Here is a 20551-nt window from a genome sequence, read left to right as displayed (position 1 = left end):
ACAGGGTGTGTCTGGAAACGTCAGTCCCTCCTCCTTGCCAAGGATCCCCCTCATTGGGATTGCTCATGAAACCATCATTTGGTGAAATGTCTCGGGGCCTGGTTTGAAGAGGTGTGGGATCTTTGCAACTCCCCCAGGGAGCTGCAGGCTGGCCATTTAGTGAATAAAACCAAAGCCTCCGTGTGTTTTTAATCTGATTAGTTGATGATAATCCAGTGGTATCATGCAACAAAAACTGTCCAGCTTTATTAGGCAATCTCTTGTTTTAAAAGAACTGTGCTCGAGGGAGCACTTGCCTCTGCTGTTTCTGCTGAAGATTGGCAGAAATGGGTGATTTTTGGTGGGCTTTGTGAGAGCAGGATTAATTTGGGTCTTGGACAGCTGGGGATCGGTGGATTTTAGTCCCATGGGTGCCACCAGCGGCTTTACGCAGCCCCTCTGCCAAGGGGGCTGGGGGTGGAGGGGGCAAAGGGCTGACGAGGGAGGGCTGGGGCTGAAGGTGGGGGAGGGCTGGTTCCCAGACCACCGCGTTGCTCCTAAATCGATGATGGGGGATCTCCGTCCGGGGCCGGTCCTGTAGCACCGGACCGATCCCGGATCAAGCATGAGGTCGGTCCCTTACCGTGCCAGTCCCAGACCACCGGCTCGGCGCTGGATTGAGGAGGATGAAGGATTCCCAACGGAGCCGGTCCCGAACCACTGGCTCGGTCCTGGATCGAGAATGGGGAACCTCCCACCAGCTCGGTCCCGGACCCCGCCGGTCCCGCCCCCCGGCGCCGGTCCCGGGCCGCGCTGTGCGTCCAGCCGGTCCCCGTTCAAAGCGAGCCGATGCCCGGGAGCCCGGGGCAGCCCGGCCGGGGGCGGAGCGGTGCCGGTGCGGCGGGATGGGCGGCCCGGCCCCTGCCCCGCTCGACGCCGCATCACGGTGAGTGACAGCCGCCCCGGCCCGGCCCCGCCGCACAACCCGCCGGGCTTTTCCAATCAGGCCGGGCCGGGGAGGGATTTCCTGCCGGGACGGGGCCGGCCCGAGCAGGACTTTGCTGAGCGCCGCGCCGCCTGCGAGCCGGGACCCGCGGCTCCGCTCCGGTACCGGCCCCGCTCCCGCCCCGCGCGGCTCGGGAAGTTGCGGCCGGGCCGGGCTCGGCACTGCTCGGTGCGCTGCGGTCCGGAGCGGCTCCGCACGGCGCGGCCGGGTCCGGTCCGGTGCCGTCGGTTCGCCCCGGCGCGGTTCGGTTCGCCCCGGTGCGGCGGGCTGGGAGCGCCGCCAGGTGAGTGGGGCCGGCGGAGCAACTCGCCCCAGGAGCCGCGGAGTGACTCTCCTCGATGGGAGCAGAAATCCCCCCCGAGCCCGCCCGGAGGACGGAGCCGCCCCGCCCGGGGGTCTCGGGGCGGGGGGAGGCGGAGGCGCGGCCGGGGCCCCCCTCGCTGCCCGCCCGGCCGCGCCCGCAGCGGGGCTGGAGCCTCCCGGGGGCATCGAGCTGCCCCCGCCGCCTCTCGGGACCCGGCTGGGTGCCTTCAGCTCGTTCGCATCTTTCCTCCGCCACTTACGTAACTGGTTTGGGTTTGTTCGGGGGGTTTTTCCCCCTCCCCTCCCGCCTGTTTTTTCCCCGGCGCTGCCGTTGGCTGCGGGAATGTTTGGGATACTTTGTTTCTCCAGGTGGATTCCTGGGCTGGAGGCTCGGCTCTGCTCGTGTGGGAGGGATGTTTTGCTGTTGCATTTCCAGCTTTGTGCGTTTCTCGAATTTTACCTTCGCTGCTTCTCTTTGGAAAGGCTGAGGAGGGGCAGGTCGGCATTCGGAGCTCTCGATCCCTCCGAGTTGCCCGCTGAGCCCCGCGTGTTTCGGGAGCCGAGGCAGCAGCACCGGGGCCGTTTTCCAAGTGAGGCCGGGCAGACTTTTCAAACATAAAGTTGCCTCACCGCCTCGCGTTCGCTTCTTGTGAGCGGTCTTGAGGAGCAGCGCAGAGTCGGATGCAGCGCACGGGGTTAAACGAAATAGTTCTGAAGACGGTGCAACTCAGGAGGTTTTGGGAGGGGATTTGTTTGCAGCAAGAGGTTAGTCTGAGTTAAGTGGCTGAAACTTTGTTGTAAGGTAGATAAGCTTGTGCAGGTGCCCCAGGACGAGGGGAGGTGAGAGCTGACCCCGACAGGCACCAGCTTCAGTGCCGAGGGGGTTCATCAGCTGAATGAGCTGTGAGTGGAGGGAGAACCCCCCAGCCTGGTGTGGGAATCACACACCCCTTGTCCCAGAAGCTGAGCCAGTACCTGAGGATCATCTTTTCGTCTGCCCTGTACTGCTGCACCCTGGGGAGTGCTGGAACATGGGGAACCCATGAGGGGTCCCTGTTTATGGGCAGCTGCAGCTCCCAACTGAGCCATGCTATGCCATGGGATTCTCCTGGTTTTTCCCCCATCCCAGCAGGACCTGTCGCTGTTGCCGTCTCTCCTCTGTGATTTCCATCCTCCAAACAGTGACCTCGATTGCTCGGAGGAAGCGACACTCGCTGTTATATAAACTCTGGAGGGTGAGCGCTCCAGACTCCGCTGAGCCATGGCTGGGGGAACCAGAGCTGGTTCTGATCTATCCTGGATGGGCACAGGGGAAGTGGAGGGGTGATCTGGCAATGGCCTTGCAGCTGGCACGGTGTGTGCTCCCTGCTCTCCTGCACGCACACTCCTCCCCGGCGTCGGAGCAGCCTGCCCAGATGCATGGCCCTGAACCAGAAGGGATTTCCTTGCCACACAGTTTGGGCAGCCCGAGCACAGTGTGGGAGCACAGGCTGGGACATGTGAACTGCTCCAGGACCCCGTGCCCTCTCCAGGGTACCCTGGCTGGCCAGGATATGGCGTTGATCTTGTTCTGAGTACGGTCGTCCTGCTGAATTACACCCAGCTCCTCACTGGGGCCAGAGAGAGCTCCTCAGCTGGTGAAGGAGTGTCTTGGGTCCCAGGCCATTGAGCTTCACGGAGGTTTGGAGGGTGAGGGTTTATCCTTTCACAGGAGGAGAAGAGTGCAAGGCAGGCTGACCTGCTCCCGGGGGCTGCAGAGGGCTTTGGCTAAACCTTCCCAGCTCCATCCCTTGTGTGCTGCCACCGGGAAAGGAGAGAGGGAGACGTTGTGTGCCCCGGGCCCTGTGTGCTGCCTTTAGGGAGGACATGGTGTGTGTGGCCCCGGCGGGGTGGGACAGGGAAGGAGCTGTGCCCCTGTCCCACTCCGGGGGCAGCACCCTCGGGAGGTTTCCTCCACAGGTTCTTCCCTCTCCGTTTAACATAAGGATGAGCCAAGTCCCTCCAGGACTAAATATAGTCAAAGTATTCGTTCTTCGGCACGGATACAAAAGCTGTCGCGACGGAACCGGGAGGTAAATGGCCTTTGGGGGCTGACTCTGCTCTTCCCTCTGCAGGTCCCGGGCTGCCGCGCCGGGGCTCAGCCAGGCACGGGGCTCCCCAGCGTGCCTGCAGTGCCGTCACCGAGAGGAATGCCGAAACGAAGGGGCTAATGAGCACCAGAGAGGGAGGATCTATAACTTCCAGATGGCAACGAGCCCATAATCCCTTTGGGAAGAATTAGGGACTCGTCAACGCAGCAGAGCCTGCTGAGGGGAGCAAAGCACGACACCTCTGGCTCCAGGAGTGCTGTGAGAGGCTGAGGGCATCCCAATGCTGCCAGCGCCGGACACCCTGCCCCGAGCTGCCTGGCTTTGTTTCACAGAGCCCTGGTGCTGCCGGGAGCCTGTCCCCGAGCACTGAAGTGATTTTTGTTTCAACCGATTGCATGTTCTCCAACCAAACCCCATCTGGGTCTTGCTCCTCCCGACACAGAAAGGGACTTCTGCCCTTAACAGAAAGACTTCTTCCTTCTGGCTTTTATGCCCTGTGGGATTGTAAAGCAGCTTTCTTGCTGGATTTCATCTCTCATCAAAGTTTTTTGAGGAATTAGGGGCTTATTCCCATGGCTTTATAAACCTCTGGGATCGGAGGGTTTCTACGTTGCCACTGCTCCCACCTGCGTGCGATGGGGCGCGAGCAGGAGCTGATCCAGGCCGTGAAGAACGGGGACGTACCCGGCGTGCAGAAACTGGTGGCCAAGATCAAGGCGTCCAAGAGCAGTGAGTACCTGGGCACAGAACCGTGGGCTCCCTCCCCCTGGCTGGACACTCCTGCCAGTCCTGGGGTGTGAGTCTCAGTGCTGGCTCTGACCCCCAGCACATGAGTTATGCCGCGGCCAGAGGCGGGAGTGCAAACACAGCCTGTGCGGATGAATGACTGGGCTGTAAGCAATCCTACAGCTGAGCTGGGGTTCCCCTTGGGCTCGGGGCCAGGGGCCCTGGAGTGTGGGCCACTGAGCAGGGATGGGTGAAGGGAAGCAGCCATGGCGGGGGAAGTGAACCCCTTTGGGGGGGACGCTGCTACAAAGGGTCTTTAGCGGTTGCTGCTCACTCCTGGCTGTATTTATCTTGTGAAAAATTATCATCCCAGCCAGTCGACTGGAACCAATCGTCAAGCCTTGAATTTCAGTCTGGTAATGTTTAACCCTTCAGCAGGGCTGTTTTCTTGCATGTGCTCTCCGAAAGGTCAGCAGCAAGCAAAACTTGGAGTGAACAGAGGGCTCGGGGGGGTCCCCAAGGGCACTGCAGATGCTGCACGGCGTCTGGAGGAGATGGGGAGGGTGGAAAGGTGGAGGAGATCGTGGCCAGTGCCACGAAGCCCTTGTATAGAGCTGAGCTCCTGGTCATTTCTCCTGACAGACCAAGAGAAGGAAACTGGGAAAAGTAAATAAAAGGGCTCTTGGTGCCGTGTCTGGCTGGGGGAAGGTGCACCCTGGCTGCCCGGGCTGTGGCAGTGTGGATCCCCCTGCCAAGGCTGCTCATCGTGGGGGGTCTCGTGGGTGTGTGTGGGAAAGCTGAAGGAGAATAAGCTGTCCGGAGGAGGGAGAGGGGAAACTCAGGCGGGAGAAGCTTTAAGGCTTCTTAGGAGCAGCTCAGAGGAGAGAGGTTGGCACGGAGAAGCCTGAGTTAGGCTGAGGAATATAAACGTGAGGAGGGGATCAGCTCCCCTGGGTCATCTACTGGAAAGCTTTGACTGGGGCCAGAACTTTGCAAATCCCAACTGCTGGGCTTTCAGAAGGGCTGGGAGGCACCTCCTTCCCCAGACTGGGGGCATCTGGTGCCCCTTCCCTGGATGAAGGTACTGGGTGCCATTGCCTCTGCTGCTCCGGGACTGTGCCCGTACAGGGTCCCTGAGCTTGAACAGGAGCAGTCTGCCCGTGTGGGCGGGTTGAAGGACACCCCCAAGGCAATGAATAACGTCAGGACATGAGTGTCCTGCTGGCTGACGCAGCCCTGTCTCCCGAGCTGGTGTCCCATGGCCGGGCAGTGTGCGCAGGCTGGGGTGCCCATGGCTCTCCTCCTCCTGCACACCCAGAAGGGTGAAGTCACACTTGTTTTCTCCCGTACCCTCCAGTAACTCTCTCCCAGTTCAATCCAATCTGTTTTCTCTCTGGAGTCTTCCCCGCCCTGCAGCCATGGGGCACCCACGTGAACGTGTGTGTTTAACTCCCCCGCTGCAGCGGCGTCAGCAGCTCCCTCGGCTTATTTTCATTTTATTCCTGTAAAAGGAGGGGGCAGAAAAACCTGACGCCTCCAAGGCCACTGCTGCAAGCCCTCAGGGGAGCTCCTGTGCTTGACCTGCTGTGAGAGCTTGCCTAGTCCTGGAAGCTCATCCCTGGCATGGAGGGCACCACTGCTCCCCATCCCTTATGGTTCACTCTCCCTCCTCTCACCGATGCCATGCGAGCCAAGCATTTGCTGCCTTTGCTGCTTATTAAAGCATCTTTTCCATATGACAGGCTGAGATGCTGATTTTTATTTTTTTTATTTTTTATTCTGTATTTTTTTTAAAATCCCTCTAAGAGTCCTTCTGCTGTCTCAGTGGATTGGGAGCTCGATCACTGTGATCAGCCCTCTGGGGCTTCCTGTGCCTAAAAAAGTCACCGCACGTAAGCAAAATCCAAGCGCCAGTCCCGGCAGCGGGAACTTCAGGGACACGTTGTTTAATATTCTCCGTGCGCAGCCTCCTCCCCGCGCAAGCGCCGCCGCACAAATGGGTCACAGCACCTCTCATTCCAAGGTGGGGTGGGCAGGGACAAGATTTTTGGGGGCAGGAGGGAAAGGGCAGGTGAGGGCAGCCTGTCCTGCCTGCGGGAAGGGGACGTCGGCGCGACGCCCCGGTCACTCCTGCAGCCAGGGAGGGGGTTCTGGTCTGGGAGAGCCAGGCTGCTCCTGCCGGGCCAGCCGTGCTTTGCTGAGGTTCCCTGGCAATGGAAACGTCCCGCTTTTTATTTTCCTTCTCCCTCTCCCCTCCCCTCTGCGTCGGGAGCGCTGCAGAGTTTAATTGAAATTGTTAAACGACCCGTCACGGCTTTGGCCTCTCTCCCCCGCGATCAATCACGTCCCTGGGCTGCTGCCCTCGCCAACAATGCACCAGTTGGCCCGGCCAGGGCCAGCACCGAGGGGCTGGGGCTCCCGGGGGAGGCGAGAGGCAGAGCCCCTCCGGCCAGGGGATCTCATCCTGCGAAGGGGCAGCAGCTTCTGGAGCTGAACAGTGCTCGGCAAAGTTTGGGTGTCCCCATGCCTGGATGCAGGATCAAGGGGCAGGGATGGGGGGATGCCAGGGTGATGCTGAGAGAGGGGGTGCCCCTGTGATAGCTGGGGGCTGGAGGAGCCGTGGAAGGCGATGGGAGCTGGACTCACTGTTTACCTTCCTCGAGGGAGTGGTGAAGGTTTTTGTTTAAACGTGTGCGAAGTGCAAAGAAAGGGCAGCAGCTGCACAAACTGGTGTGAAACTCTCAAGGACGGGGAGCGAAGCCCTGCTGGGGTTCAGCTGCTGCCTTGAGGAGGTTCGGTCAGCCACTTGCCCCATTTCACCAGCTATGTTGCTGTTTTCCAGACCTTAGACGTATTAAGGACTGGGGTGGGCTCCTGGGATGTGGCTGTGTCTGGGCCATGACCTAGCAAGCTGTTAAATGCTAGCAAAGCTTGCAGAGGGGTCTTGGCTTTATCTCCATGCCTGTGTTGGAGCCTCTCACTGCTGCGTCCTGGCAGCACAAAGCACGTTAAGGTTTTCCCAGGAGCTGTGCCAGCCCTCGGATGCTGCTGCCACCGTCCAGTTTGGCAGGAGAGGGACGATGCTTCTCCGTGTGCCGTGAGACTGTAGCAGGCAGGTGTGGGATAACTCACTCCTTCCCTCCCCCTTGAATTTCCTCCTAATCCCTAGTAGCTGTATCAGCTTAAGCCTCAAAGCATGAGGTTTAATATCTCTCCTGTGATTTGTTAACCTTTGCCACTGACACTCTGTGTCCCTGTCCTCTGAAGAAACACCCGTCCTCCTTTCATGTTCTGCTGGGATTTCTGCTTCTCCTAGCAGCAGCAGGTTTGTAGTTGTTTGGGGGAGAATTTACTCCTTTTTGCAATATGGGGATTATTTTGTAATGATGTTGGATGTGCCTTTGTGCCACGCAGCAAGCCCAGTGTGTCACCTCCCTTACTGAGGAGGACCATCGTCCTCTTCGCTGCTGCTACTGAGGGAGGCTTGTCCCAAACCCTTGGGTACTCCTTGGTCTGGCTGCAGGGCAGAGCCAAGACTGGCCTTGGGCAGGATCCTTATCGCGTCAGGCTCTGTTACACACGATGGCTTTCCCTGCTGGCAGTGGTGCAGGGGTGCCTGGGCACCTTCCCTGCTCCAGTCCTGCCCCAGGCAGTGCAGGAGGCTGGACCTGGCCCTGTCACTTGAAGCCCAAGTTTCGAGGATGAGTTCCCAAAGCGTCCTTGGCGGTGTCCTCCTCTCCTCTCCCCGCACGCTGTAGGTCTGACGGGCTGGACCGGCTCCGCAGCCACGCTCCGGCTTGGAAAGGCTGTGGGCACGCCTGCGGAGAGACGCCGAGAAACTCTGCCGAAACGGGCAAAACTCCCTCTTCCTCTGGGACTGAGCCAGCAGCGGGGCGAGGCGCCGTGCTCGGGGAGCCGGGCTGGCGGCGGCCCCGTGCCGGGGACCCCACCACCCCACAGCGTGCCCAGACCTGCTCCTGAACCAGCCTGCGGTGGGTGGGTGGTGGGAGCGGGAGAAAAGAGGCTTCAAAGGCTCCGGAGAGTGCGGCAGCCACGGGGCTGGATGGTGGTGGGGCTGCAGCTCCATGGCAAGGAGGGGTCCATCCTTTCTTCCTCCTTCTGTGGCTCCCGACCTCCCTGGAAGGGGGGTCTCCTCTGGTAGCCTGGTGTTTGCTGGGTGGGTTTTCCCATCCACATCCTGGCATTCCCACCTCTGTTGCTGGGAAGGAAAAGACCCGCACGGGCAGCGGAAGGAGTGAAGGGACAGTTGGTTTTCCAAGCTGGGCTCCAACGAGTGTTGTGTTTGGAAAGGAGCTCGGCTGCCACCAGAGCGCCCGGAGTCAGGGAAAGCGTCGCTGTGCCGAGTGCAGGAGATAAGGCACGAGCAAGCAACATCACATGGGGAGATGGAGGAGCCTGTGCTGGCTCAGCAGGCCCAGCCCCTGCCCCTCTGCACCCCCTTTCCCTGTGTTCACAGCTCCACATCTCCCCCTGTTCCAGGTCTGTATTTCTGTCCTCAGCCTTTGGACACCCATTGGCAGGGCAGCCTGTGGTCCCTGCTGTCAGCCTGGGCCATTGTAGCTGACTTTTCTTGTCTCTGTAAAAGACTGGGGGGAAAACCAGGCTAATTCTGGGGAAGAGGATGAGTGTGGGAACTTTTGAGCCTGCTCCAGGCCATGCTGCCATTCTTTGGAGATACCCCAGTGCTGTCTGGCTATTCCAGGGAATCTGGGATCTCCTGGAAGTGTGGAGGTCCCTCAGGGCCATGGATGGAGCCGCACTGGCAGCCATCCCCAATGTCACAGGCAGGAGGCTGAGGTTTGGGACAGGAGGGGAATTTCCATCCCTTGGGCATTTCCTGGTGACTCAGCCCAGACCAGGGGCCTCAGCTGCCCCTTCCCAAGGGCTGCAGAGGCCATTTTGGCTGTCTGACCCAGAAACACGGAACAATTCAGATGACGACAGCTTAAGGGCAGACAGGGAGGGCAGCCCCGAGCCCTGGGACACCGTGTGCCTGGCTGCCAGCAGCACACAGGCGGCATAACCAGGACGGTGCTCCCCAGGGCCGGAGTGAAGGGGATGTGGCAAGGACACTGCCAGCACAGGCATTCCATCCTCTGGCTCAGCTGGTTCCAGGAGGGAGCTGGTGGACCACGACAACAACCAGCATCACTTCTGCCACCTCTCTGTCAGGATCCCAGTGCTGCCAGAAGGTTTTTCTGGGAAGGTGGGAGGTGAATTGTTGGATCCCAGTGGCAATGGACTGCGTGTAAGATGGTTTCCTGCTGGAAATGGATGATTCCACCAGCATCGCTCCGGCAAGAGTTAAAAGTGGGGTTGGATGCCGTGCGTGTGTGTGTGCATGCACGCGCCCTGCTTTGTTTTTAAAAGCGCCTCGGCTGTCCTGGATCCTTGCCAGACCCGGGGCCCGCCGCTGGCGAAAAGCTCCGGCAAAGGAGTATGAAAGGGGCAAGAAACTAAATAACAATAAACCACCTTTTTTGTTTTCCTGGTTGCTCTAGCAAGCAAGAGGGTGGGGAGGAGCTGTGAGCATTCTGGCTCCCCCAAAATCCTATCCTGGCTTCCCTAAAAAATCACGCCTGGGATGGAGAGGGAGAGATCTGTTTGAACCTTGGGGCTGTAATATCACCCAAGCCTTGCCGAGGTGTCCTGGTGAGTCACAGACCTGTCTGGAGATGCCCAAACTGCTTGGAAATGGCTCTGTCGGGATGATCTCTCCCCTCCCAGGGAAGGGCTGGATACTCTGGCCCATCCCTCGCTCCTGCGGGATGCTGCCCGGGGTCGGTGCGCACCACCCCGAGCCGTTTGCAACCCCGGGGAGAAAGGCCGGAGCTGCAAGCGAGCAGGGCTGCGATGGCGCGATAAGGGAGCAGGGAGAACCTGCGCGAGGCAGGTATGCGGCTCCCGCAGCATCCCAGGCCTGGTGCAACACGTCCGGCTGCGCTTCCGCCAAGCCCTGCCAGCGCCGCTCCCCGCGGGCCCCAGCCAAGGCTGCGCAGGGAGCACGTGGCCCCCGGCGCTGCTGCCGTGCCCAGACCCCTGCCCCGGCCTCCCCCGGTGCCATCCTGGGAGCTGGGTCCGGCTCGGCCACCCGAGGTGGGCAGCTGTGCCGGGAGCGGTGAAAACTCCTGCGACTTTGTAGTGCTGGGCACGGCTGGTTGTGTAAGGCCGTGTCTGCTTGGAAGGGAGTTGGTGAGCATGGCAAGGGCGTCAGGTGCCTGTCACCGAGGTGCCCCCTGCAGCGAGAGTCGCTCAGGCTCTGCCACCCACTCTGCTGGTGCCTCTTGCCCCCGTGGAGCATCGATCCCAGGGGCTGCCTGCCTCGCTCTCCCCCTCGAGCACTGCTTGTTTCTTTGCCACGACAGGTGTGGATAAGCCTGAAGGGGGGTTTCCAGCTGGAGGTGAACTGGCTGCAAACAGCGGTATGGAGACTGGGCATTGGGAGCCCCATGGATCTTCCCCTTCCATGGGTGTCCTGTCTCCCTGGGCAGGACACCCAACTTGCAGCCTGTGCAGCCCCTCAGGAACCCAGGATGTGTTCCCACCATGGCAAGGCCACGTGAGAACCACTTGCCTCAGTGGCCTCCAAAAGTGGCCAGAGTCCTCCCTGGTGGCTAATCATTGCCTGCAGGGGGGACACAGGGACACAGTGAGTCTGGCCAGCAGCATGGGGTTCAGCATGGCCATGGCCCAGGAATTGCTTTGGGCTGCAGGCCAGGCTGCTCTGGTCGATCTGAAACAGCTCTGGTTTGGTTTTGTGGGGCTGACACAGATGGGAAGGGCTTCATGAGCCCTTTTGGCTTCCCTGAACCAGTACCTGCTAATCCTGCTGGCTTAAAAAGAAGGGAGACGCTCCTCCTTAGAGGGAAGGAGGTTCCTGCCCAGACTGAGGTGCTGCCTCTGAGCCTGCTCTGTGTTTCCAAACCTCAGGAGCTACTTAAGCACTGGGAGAGCCCTCAGTTTCCTCCTCAACAGTGTTGAGGTGCAGGAAATTCTGTCTTGGAGCATCTGTCCCACTGGTTATATTTAGCAGCACATGGATTTCCTGGAGCTGCTTCTCTGTTCCTTTCACCCCAAACCTGGTGTGGATGTGCAGGTGTCCAGCTCCGAGTCCCCAAAGTCATGGCTCTACTCTGTCCCACTGCAGCCTGCTCCTAATGCCTGTGGCTCTGTGGGACTGAATTCACACCAGATGAGTGGTCCTGGATGAACATCTCCTCCCAGGAGCAGTGGAGGTGGGTGCCTCTTCTCAGCCTCAGTGGGGGACAACCCAGACCCTGGAACAGAGACCAGCATGTGGCCGCCAGCCCCCTGCACCCACACGTGTTGCTGGTGGCCATGTGCTTGCAAAAACGGTACCTCATTTTCCAGGGAGGGACATGCACCTTCCAGGGCCGGTTGGCTCTCCAGGTGCTTTCCCAGAAGGATTGCCACAGCTCAGAAAGCCGTTCCCTGCCAGGCCTGGGGATGGAGCAACCTGCCATGATCTCATGGCCAGGGTGGGGGGCATGGGATGCCGCAGGAGGGCTGGCACAGAGCAAGAAGTGGTGCCTTTTCCTACAAAAAGGAGCTGATGGAGGCAGGAGGGTCCCATTTTCCCCTGTGCTCCCCCCACTTTCTCCCCGCACCCCCCTCAGGATGCTGCGGGGCAGCAGGTGGGGGTTTCAGGGCTCGCTCCCACGTTCTGCCTGCGCAGCCAAGTCGGGCTTGCCGGGGCCGTTCCCGACACGCACCCGCCGCGCTGGGAAGGCGTAAACAGATCGGGTTCCCGGCAGGGGTCCAGGGAGCGGGCAGGCCTTGGCTTGTGTCCCACCACTGCTCCGTCAGGACGGGGTGTGGGGAGCTCCCAGGCAGGGCTGGGATGGACGGGGCTGACCTGGCAGAGGGGTCCCCGCCGGCAGCGGCGTCCCTGCGGGAAGCTGGGCATGACCTTGGCTTGACAAGGAGCCAAGGATGTTGCCTCTGCCTCTGTTTACTTCTGGTGATGAGGTAGGCCTGTTCTTTGGGGGGTGGAAGGTGTTGATGTGCTGCCCCCAAACCCCTCCCTGATCCCTGTGTGGGGAGCTACTGACCAGAGCTCAGCCCATGAACTGGGGGTCCTCAGATCCAGCTCCTCCTTTTCTATTGGAGTTGTATTGTGATGCCTTTGACCTTGCTGTAAGTCAGCCCTTGTCCCTTCCAAGGTACGTGGGGGGATGGGGCTGCTCCATGTCGCCTTTGTCCCCAGCTGGTCCCCAAGCAGCTGCTGCCTGACTCTGGTGTCCGGGCTGGGCAATGGGAGGAACCCGCTGCCCTCCCTGCTGGCCCCGGAGCAGCTGGGACGAGGGGAGGGGGTCAGGAACACAGTGCCCAGAATAACTCAGCAGTCACCAAGGGCCCTGAAGGGATGGCAAGGTGGCTGTGGGATCCTGGGGTGGGTTCCTGCTTCCAGCATAGGGAAGGGGTGATGCCTCTCCCAGGACACAGACTGTCACCGGCTGCTAAGTGTTTGCTGCTTCTATGTGGGGACATGCAGGGTGGTGCAGGACATCCTGGTCATGTAGCTGTCGTGTCCCTCTCCTGTCCACTGCATATGGAATCCTATTGTAGACCCCAGGCAAATCCCTCACTGCCACAGCTGCATGAAAATAGCCCGATCCAGCTAAGGTACGGGGCAGATGCTCGGCAAGATTTTGGCGATGGCTTCTCCCACTTTGGCATTGTCCAGCCAGCCAGAAACCCAGATGGGCAGTTGGAAGGTCTGATCTACCTGGGAAAAAGTGCTCACTCTGGGCATGGACAACACCATGCTGCCTTCCCTGCCTTGGGAGGGAAAGGAGAGAGTGGCAGCAGCATCATCTCTCTCAGGCTGCTTGTCCCAGGCTAGAGAGAGTTTGGCCCGTGCCTGCTGGGGATGGACCCATTCCTCTCCCATTCCCACTTGCAACAGCATGGAGTAGCCAGTCGGTTCCCAGGTATTTTGGTAGGTGACCTTTGCACAGGGAATGGGAACAACAAGGTGCCCTCTGCACCCTCACCATCACTGGAGAAGGGACTTGGAGAGGGATCCCTCCCGCCCATCATGGCTTGGGAGCTGAGCAGCCACTGCTGGGTGAGATCCTTACTCTCTTTCCCAGTGCAGATGCCAGAAATGGCTCCAGCACCATGGAATCTGCAGGAGCAGTCACCCATCCAGCATCCCTTGAGACTGGCAGGAACCAGAGGCCACATTTTGGCTCTGTCCCTGGAGGGAAGATGTTTTGCTGAAGCTGCTGAGATCCAGGCTGCAGTTCAGAGGGAGCCGGACAGCCCAGGCATCACTTGCTGGAAGGCAGCTTTAGGAAGCACTCAGCCTCTTGTTTCAGTTCAGCAATGGAGAATATAGTCAGCAGCCCCCCAGAAGTGGAAATCCTTGGTTCTTAGAGAGGAAAACCCAGTCCCCAGGCAGCAGCTGCCACGTCCCTGCACAGTGCAGGCTGTGACCGTCCCGGGGGACCCCACCGGCACGTCCCCAAGTGGGGCTGGCGGCAGCACCGGCTTGCGGGGTCAGAGTTGAGGAAAGGCATCCGCAAGGTATTTTTAACCGTGTGACTCCGAACTCTGGCCGCCAGCAGCCATCTGAGGTTAGTCCCAGGCTGCCGACGGCTGATTGCCCACAGGCTGCTGGCGAGAGGGGGGAGTTCTGAGTAAAATTCAGTTCCCAGCTGTGTCGCGGCCTCGGGAAGGAGTGGCGGCACTTGAACCATCGACCTTCTGGGTGACCTCGAGCGAACAGCTTCACCTCCCGCTGCCTCCCCTCCCATCCTGTGTGTGCCTTGCCCAGATTAGCGCAGCCAGGGTGGGGACAGCCGCTCCGTTCGCCCTGGCAGCGCCTGCTCCAGGTGCACGGCAGCTTCCCTGGGGCCAAAGGAGGAGGATGTGACAGGATTTCCAGCCTCTGCATCACCCTGTGCTTTGAGTACTGGCTCCACCGGCTGGAGCAGCTCCTGGGTGCCAAGCTGCCGTGTGCGGGCGCGGGGCTGGCACTGATGGGGACACAGTGCTGTGGCAACCCAGTCCTCCAGCCTCAGCCTTGCCCTGCTTCCTCTGGAAGCTGCATGGTTGCTGCAATGTCCAAGCTACAATGTAGGAACTGGATCCTTGTTTCTCTCCCTTGAGCCCACAGGGTTTTGCTGGCTGCTGTTGGCTGCTCTAATTTTCATCTGGGGCTCATTGTTAGAACCATAAAATAAATAGGTACGTGCTGCTCTGGAGCGTCAAACCCCTCCAGGTGTAGGTGGGTTGCTGGGTTGCTGCGTCCCTGTCCGCCCTCCCTAATTAACTGTTGCTCAGCTAATCCAGACTTACTGACCTGCCCTAATCTTCCTATGCGAGGCCAGCCCCTTCGCTGCTGACTCCTGTCGCTCACCTCTCATGTCCCCTGTGAGCCTTTCTCGTGTTCACAGCCCTGAGTATGTGATGGAAGATGGTACCCCAGGAAGCAACAGAATACATGGTGGGAGTTGGCACCCTGGGAAGCAGCATCCCCCCATGCAGGGTTGCTGAGGTTGTTTTCCTGACCAGCAGCTCCCTCCATGCCCACGCTCACACTGCTCCTCTCACCGTCCCCCCACATCCTGCTTCCCCTCTTTCTTCCTCCCATTGACCTGCTGCCGGTTGGATTATTTCTCCCCAGATGCTGCAATCTGCATTTTTCCCAGGTTGAATCTGCCTGGGTTTGTTCTCCTAATCTCTCTAAGTCCTTTTTGTGTTATTTCTGGCCTCGTCAATGTGTAGCACATCCACCACAGATTATTTTAATGCATCATTTGCTGGGCATGGCATTAATGACAACACTGAGAGTGTCTGTAGGTGCAGCCCCTTTGCCAGGGTATCTGGGATAGTCCTTCCTTGGCTTCCAGGGAACCAGTTGGACTTGAGCTAAGGTGCATTGTTAATGCTGGAGCCCATGCTCTGCTGCTCCCCGTGTCCCACAGCCCAGGGATGGCCCTTGGCCCCACGGAGTGCCCAGTGCAGGTTCAGGCAGTGCTCACACTTGGCCGCTGGCCCCCACTGCTATCGGCCCATCTCTTCCCACTCGGGAGGCGTCCTGTCCTTTCGGAAGGATGGGGGAAATGGAAAAGGCTCCACCTCTTCCCTGGGCAAATACAGCTCCTCTGAGTTCATATCCTGGAGAGTGGAATAGCCAGGTCCCAGCAGGGATGGTGACTTCACCTCCCGGTAACGCGTTTCCCTGGCCAGCTGGGAAAGGAGCCCTTGTATCTCCGAAGGAGCCGGCTGGCTTCCCCCACCCGAAGCCTTTCCCAGCTGTTTCCATCCTGGATGGGGCTGGGGGATGCAATTTCTGCTCTGTGGGGAAGGGGTGTTACCACTCCTCCCAGCCAGGGGAGCTGGGCTGGGCTGCATCATTTTGGGGTAGGCAGCCACTACAAACCCACAAATTATTGTGGAGAAGGGGAGCAAGCACCGTTCATCCCACCCCAGCTGAAATCCTTCTGGGGACCTGAAACTCGGAGCAGGAGCACGAGTTTGGCTTTTGCAAGGGGTGAATCCATCCCCAAAGAACTCCTGTGATGCTCCTTTCCCCTCTTGGCGTTTGTCCCCTCCGTCCCCTGTGGCCATCAAACCTTGGGGTCGAGAGCTGAGAGCTGCACCTTCTTCCCAGCTGTGTGGATGGAGACGGGGTTTCCGATCCTGCTTTTCCTTTCATTGTTCTGGGAGCCTTCCCTTTGAACAAACTGCCTGTTTTTTCCTGCTTTGCTTGTGAGGGGAAGCAGCAGAGGGGAGTTGGGGGTTTGGATGGGGGTCCTGGAGTGGCTGGGCTGGGGGTGAGTGATCAATGTCTGTGCTGTGGGGATGCTGCCTGATGTCTCACCTGCTGCCAGCCTCTTAAAAAACCTTAAATGTTTGATTTCCCCTGGAAAAATGACTCCCAGCCTTATCCAAAGAAGGAAAAAGGCTCCCAGTTGACTCCATGGTCCTGTTGCCCTATCCCTCTTTGCCGGTGGTGGGCCTCCAGGCCAGCCCAGGGTGGAAGGCAGGTCCTTGGACCTCTCAAACTCCTCTGCCTTTGCCATCACCTGCCTTCATCATCATCCACCATCGTATCCAAACATGTTGCAGGACAGGATTGCTTAAAGGAGATGAGGAAGGAGGCCAAGCTGCCAGAGGAGACTCCAACATGCCATCAGCAGAGACAAGTTGGTGACAGGAACAGCTTGGGCTCTGCGTGGCTGTAAGTCCTAAGATTTGGGGCTCCAGCCAGGGGTAAATGGTGACTTGTGTTGAGGTTAGAAACGAGCATTAGGGGCAGGGATACTCACAGCACAGGGGTGCTGTGTCCAGCCTCAGGATGCTGTGAGGAGCCACCTGGAGCTCAGCTCCTGGAAGGTTATTGCACCTGCTGGGGTTATTCCAGGCTGCTGAAACCAGGAGCAGGGCTTGGTGTGAGGGCCATCCTGCAGCCTGTGCAGTGTCAGAGCAGGCAGGGCCCTGGTCTGGTCCAGGGTTTGGTCGGTTTCTCAAGGGATGAAAATGCCAATTACTCTTGAGGAGTTGCCAGATGTTGGTGTAGGGACAATAAGGGGCTCCCAGCTGCTCTCATGTCATTTCCATTTCCCCTCTGCTGATGGGAATCTGCCCCCTTCATTGCAGCCTCCCCATCCCTGCCAGTTAACCCAGTGGCTTTGCACCAGTCACACCAACCCCACAGTGCCTGGCTTGGCAAGGGACCTGTTTGTCAGCGTTGGTGGGGAGCCCATCCTCAGTGATGCTGCGGAGCCTCAGACCCGGCACGGGCTATTTGTGGGCAGGAAGGCACCTGTGGCATTTGGACACCTGTGGTGTTTGGACAGTCATGGCATTTGGGCACAAGGATGGGTGCTCAGCCAGGTATCCCAGGCAGCAGCACCTTGGCAGCCAAATTCACCCACCATCACCTGGGGGGAATTAGGGGAGCCCCTGTCTGGGGAGCCAGGCACAGCACTGGGCTCATTGTTTGTCTTGCAGCTGGTGGCTGCAGTAGAGAGCCAGGGTCAGGAGCCCTTGGCTCTCACCCAGCCTCTGTTCCGAGCTGGCTGGGCAGCTTTGGTTGAGTTTCTTAACATCTCTGTGGCTGAATTCCTTCCCTATCGAGGTGGGTGAATCTCTTCTGAACCTATTGGGAAACTGCTCCTGAAGCAGCCAGTCTGCCAGGAGGCTGCACTGGGAGGAGCCGGGTGTGGGTGGCCACAGCGGACGTGCCTGTGGATGGAGAGGCAACAGGGAAGGGTGATTCCTGCAGAAGACGGATGGACATCACCTCTTTGGGTCTTGATTTTGGCCAAGACAGTGAGTCTGTCCTGAGCCCCAGCACTAACCCACCATATGCCAAGGCAGGGCCACCCTGGGCCATCACAGGGCAGGTTGGGTGAAGCTGCCACCTCCTGCCACCTCCGCCTCCAGCTCCAGAGGCTGCCACCACCATTGGAGACGGCTGGTGCTCTGTGGGATAGCAGCTGATTAGCCCCTCCAGCTGGTTTATTGACTTAGTGGTGACAATCCCCAGGTGGATTTCCTTTTCCCAAGAGGGTATGTGCGTGTATTTGGTGTGTCTAATGCACACAGTGCCTCTCCCACTGCCCAGGGAAGCAGGATGGTGTTCGTGCAGTGCCCTTGCAGGGCTTTCCTGCATGCAGGGTACTTGTAGCAGGCAGTGTAGGGGTGCCCAGGACTGGATGTTCAGGGACGCTCATGGTACAGGGACCCTCGGGGTAGATGCTCATGACACTGGGATGCTCAGACCTGCAGCACAGGGAGGCTCATGGCACAGGAGTGCAGCCAGCAGTGTGGGGATGTGATTTCCCCAGGACAAGGGGATGGGATGAGAGTCTGTGACACAGGACCGGCAGAAAGGGGTGTTTGATCTCCAGTTACGGATCTGTGTGTCCTGCACACAAAGCCTTGCAGTGGTGGAGCTCTGCTGTGGCTGCCCTGGGTGGACAAAACCGGTGGGGGGTCACAGCAAAAGAACTGCTTTCTGGAGCCTGACTCCCGTGTGAGAGCCAGGGCAGGAGTCTCCAAAGGGCAGGACTCCACGGGATGTTAGGGCATTTCCTTCCGCAGCCAAACCCAGGCAAGCACGTGTCGGTGCATCCCAGGGAGCGCTTCGGAAGGATTGTGTCCGTCTCCGAGATCTGGGGGTGAAGCTCAGGGCTATCCCCGCAGGAACGGGCTCTCCGCTGGCGGGCAGGGGGTGACTCAGGGTGCCCGGTGTGCCGGCACAGGGGTGCTGGGCCGGGCGAGGGCACGCCTGGCTCCACGCAGCCGGCACAGCCGGCGCCAGGCGAGTGCCTCGGGGGGGTAAATACGGGTTTGTGCCGGGCCGGCTGCCAGCGCGGCGGGTGAGGTGCCGGCCCCGGCCGGCCGCTCCCCGGGTGCCCCCTGCATCCCGCGGGGAGCCCAGCCCAGCCCGGCATCCCCCGCCACGGCAGTGCAGCCTGTGGGGAAACCGAGGCACAGGCAAAGGAGGCTGCTTGGGAATTCGCCGTGCGGGGCTGTGCCACGGTGGGGACACCAAGGCCGAGGGCCGGAGCCGGGCCGTGCCAGGGGTGAGGGTCCCGGCCCCGTCTGGGGCTGGGCGGCCGCTCTGCCTTCGCCAGGGCCGGCGGCCGGCCCGACATTTGTAAGCAATTTGCCGGAGCGTTCCGGAGGTGCTTCCCGCTGCCGCTTGGCAGCCAGACGCCGCACAGAAGCTCGCCGGCTCCCTCGAGGCCTCGCTCGGGCCCGGCCCTGCGCTGCGGAGCCTCGTCCTGCCCGGGCAGGCGCCGGGGAACGCGGCGGGGCCGGGGCGGAGCGGGCTGGGAGCCTGGCGGGACCCCTCGCAGGGGTCGTGCTGGGAAGCAGGGCCGGGCAGGGGGAACCCACGGCTGGAGTTAACCCTTGGGGTGCACCAAGCTGGGTTTTCCCTGGAAATAACCCCTTCAGGGTGTGTTGTATTTCAGCGCTGGGTCCGTGTTCTTCCCGGGGTATGAGTGTGCTCCTGGTGGGGAGTGGGGGTTGTGGATCACAGTCCTGAGAGTGCCCCCGCCCCAGTGCAAACACAGCGGGGGTGATGATGTGGCCGGGAAGGGTCTGGCCACACCATCCCAGTGCTGTAGCTGGGATTAACCCGGCAGCCCTTTCCCAGCCCAGCTCTGCAGTCCTCTGCACCTCTGAACAGGCGAGTCTGAGAGGGCTGTGGGATTGGGAACAGCTTGGCCCAACCTCTGCTGATCTCCAAAACATCTGTGTGGAAAAGGATGCCCTGGGCACCAGCGGGAAGAGAAGGGACTGAAGAAATGTGGGGAAAACCTGGGAAATTGGTCAAAAGGAGCACATGGATGAAATGAGGAAGGGGGATGCAGGGAAATGTCCCATCAGCTGCCTTCCTGGTCACCGGGTCCCTGGAGTTTGAGACTGTGCAGTAGGACAGCACTGGTGCAGGGGTCCCAGCTGCCTGGCTGTGCTCTGCTTCCCCTCCATTCCTCCGTTCCTCTCCTTTCCCATGCCTTTATGCTGGGCTACCCAGACGCTTTCCCACCCACACTTCACCTTCCAGCCTTGCTGCAAACTCTCCGGCTCTCCAAGCAGTGATCTACCCAGCTGCAAACCAGGGATGAACTCTTTCCCTTCCTGCCCAAGGTGGATCCAAGCATTTAGGAAGACCTCCAAATGGAACACTGCTCCTGGCTCTCCTATTTGTAACCTGCTGCTTTCTCAGCCAGCCACACCATGCCCGTGTGGTCCTGCCCTGAGTCCTGACCTGGCTGGGCTGCTGCAGCAGGGAACAAATTTGAGGAATGTTGCTCAGGGAGATATGATGCTGACAGCTGCCTGGGAGCAGGCAGGGACACCCAGAACATCCCAACCCTGCTTACTGGACCCCACTAGCCAGCTCAGGCCCCTTGAAGGTGGGGTTAGAGATGGAATTTTGGGGTGAGCTCTCCCTCTTTAAATATAGTGAGGCATTGCTCAACTCCAGGAGCAGCCCCCAGGGGCTGTGGAATGCTTCTGCCTCTTCTGGAGGTGCTGGTGTTCATTGGGCATCTCCATCCAGCCCCTCTCTTCTTCCCAGCACTGCACTCCCAGTGGTCATCATTCAGGGTCTGCCCCTCCTGCCCTGGGTAAGGACCCCTCTTCCTCCTCTTCTTCCTCCTCCCCATCCTGCCCTTCTCTGGTGGCAGTTTTGCAGACAGTGGGAGCAATCCCAGTGGTTACAGTTGCTCCAGAACTCGGATCAGAAGTAGCCAATTTACAAGTGAAATGTTATTTTTTTCCGGGCTGCTGAGATCAAGGGAAGCAACTTGTCCTTGATGAAGACCCCCGATCCTGGGCTCTTGGGGCTGGGAGGGAAAAGTGGGAGCTCTGCTGGGTGCTTTGGGAGCCAGTTCCTTTGGGAAGGGCTGTCGGATTGGTGACTGAGGCTCAA

At 59.7% G+C, this 20551-nt stretch overlaps 1 protein-coding gene across 5 annotated transcripts in view; it reads left to right on the top strand.

The window, feature by feature from the left end:
* The first annotated feature begins 999 nt into the window (after positions 1–999).
* CASKIN2 (CASK interacting protein 2) overlaps positions 1000–20551 on the top strand; it is a 33814-nt gene continuing 14262 nt past the window's right edge. For 4 of the 5 annotated variants that reach the window (XM_069032738.1, XM_069032740.1, XM_069032739.1 and 1 more), the window contains exons 1-2: positions 1000–1268; positions 3403–4107. In XM_069032738.1, the coding sequence (XP_068888839.1) occupies positions 4014–4107 (94 nt within the window). In that variant the 5' untranslated portion in view covers positions 1000–1268; positions 3403–4013. Of the gene's footprint in view, positions 1269–1549; positions 2054–3402; positions 4108–20551 lie in introns of those variants that run through there. The other variant, XM_069032737.1, reaches the window with a different exon arrangement.

This window comes from Aphelocoma coerulescens, chromosome 18 (genome assembly GCF_041296385.1).
Source record: "Aphelocoma coerulescens isolate FSJ_1873_10779 chromosome 18, UR_Acoe_1.0, whole genome shotgun sequence".
NCBI lineage: Eukaryota > Metazoa > Chordata > Aves > Passeriformes > Corvidae > Aphelocoma > Aphelocoma coerulescens.
The sequence above is the reverse complement of the archived record's forward strand: the minus strand, read 5'-3'. Positions and strand labels throughout refer to the sequence as shown.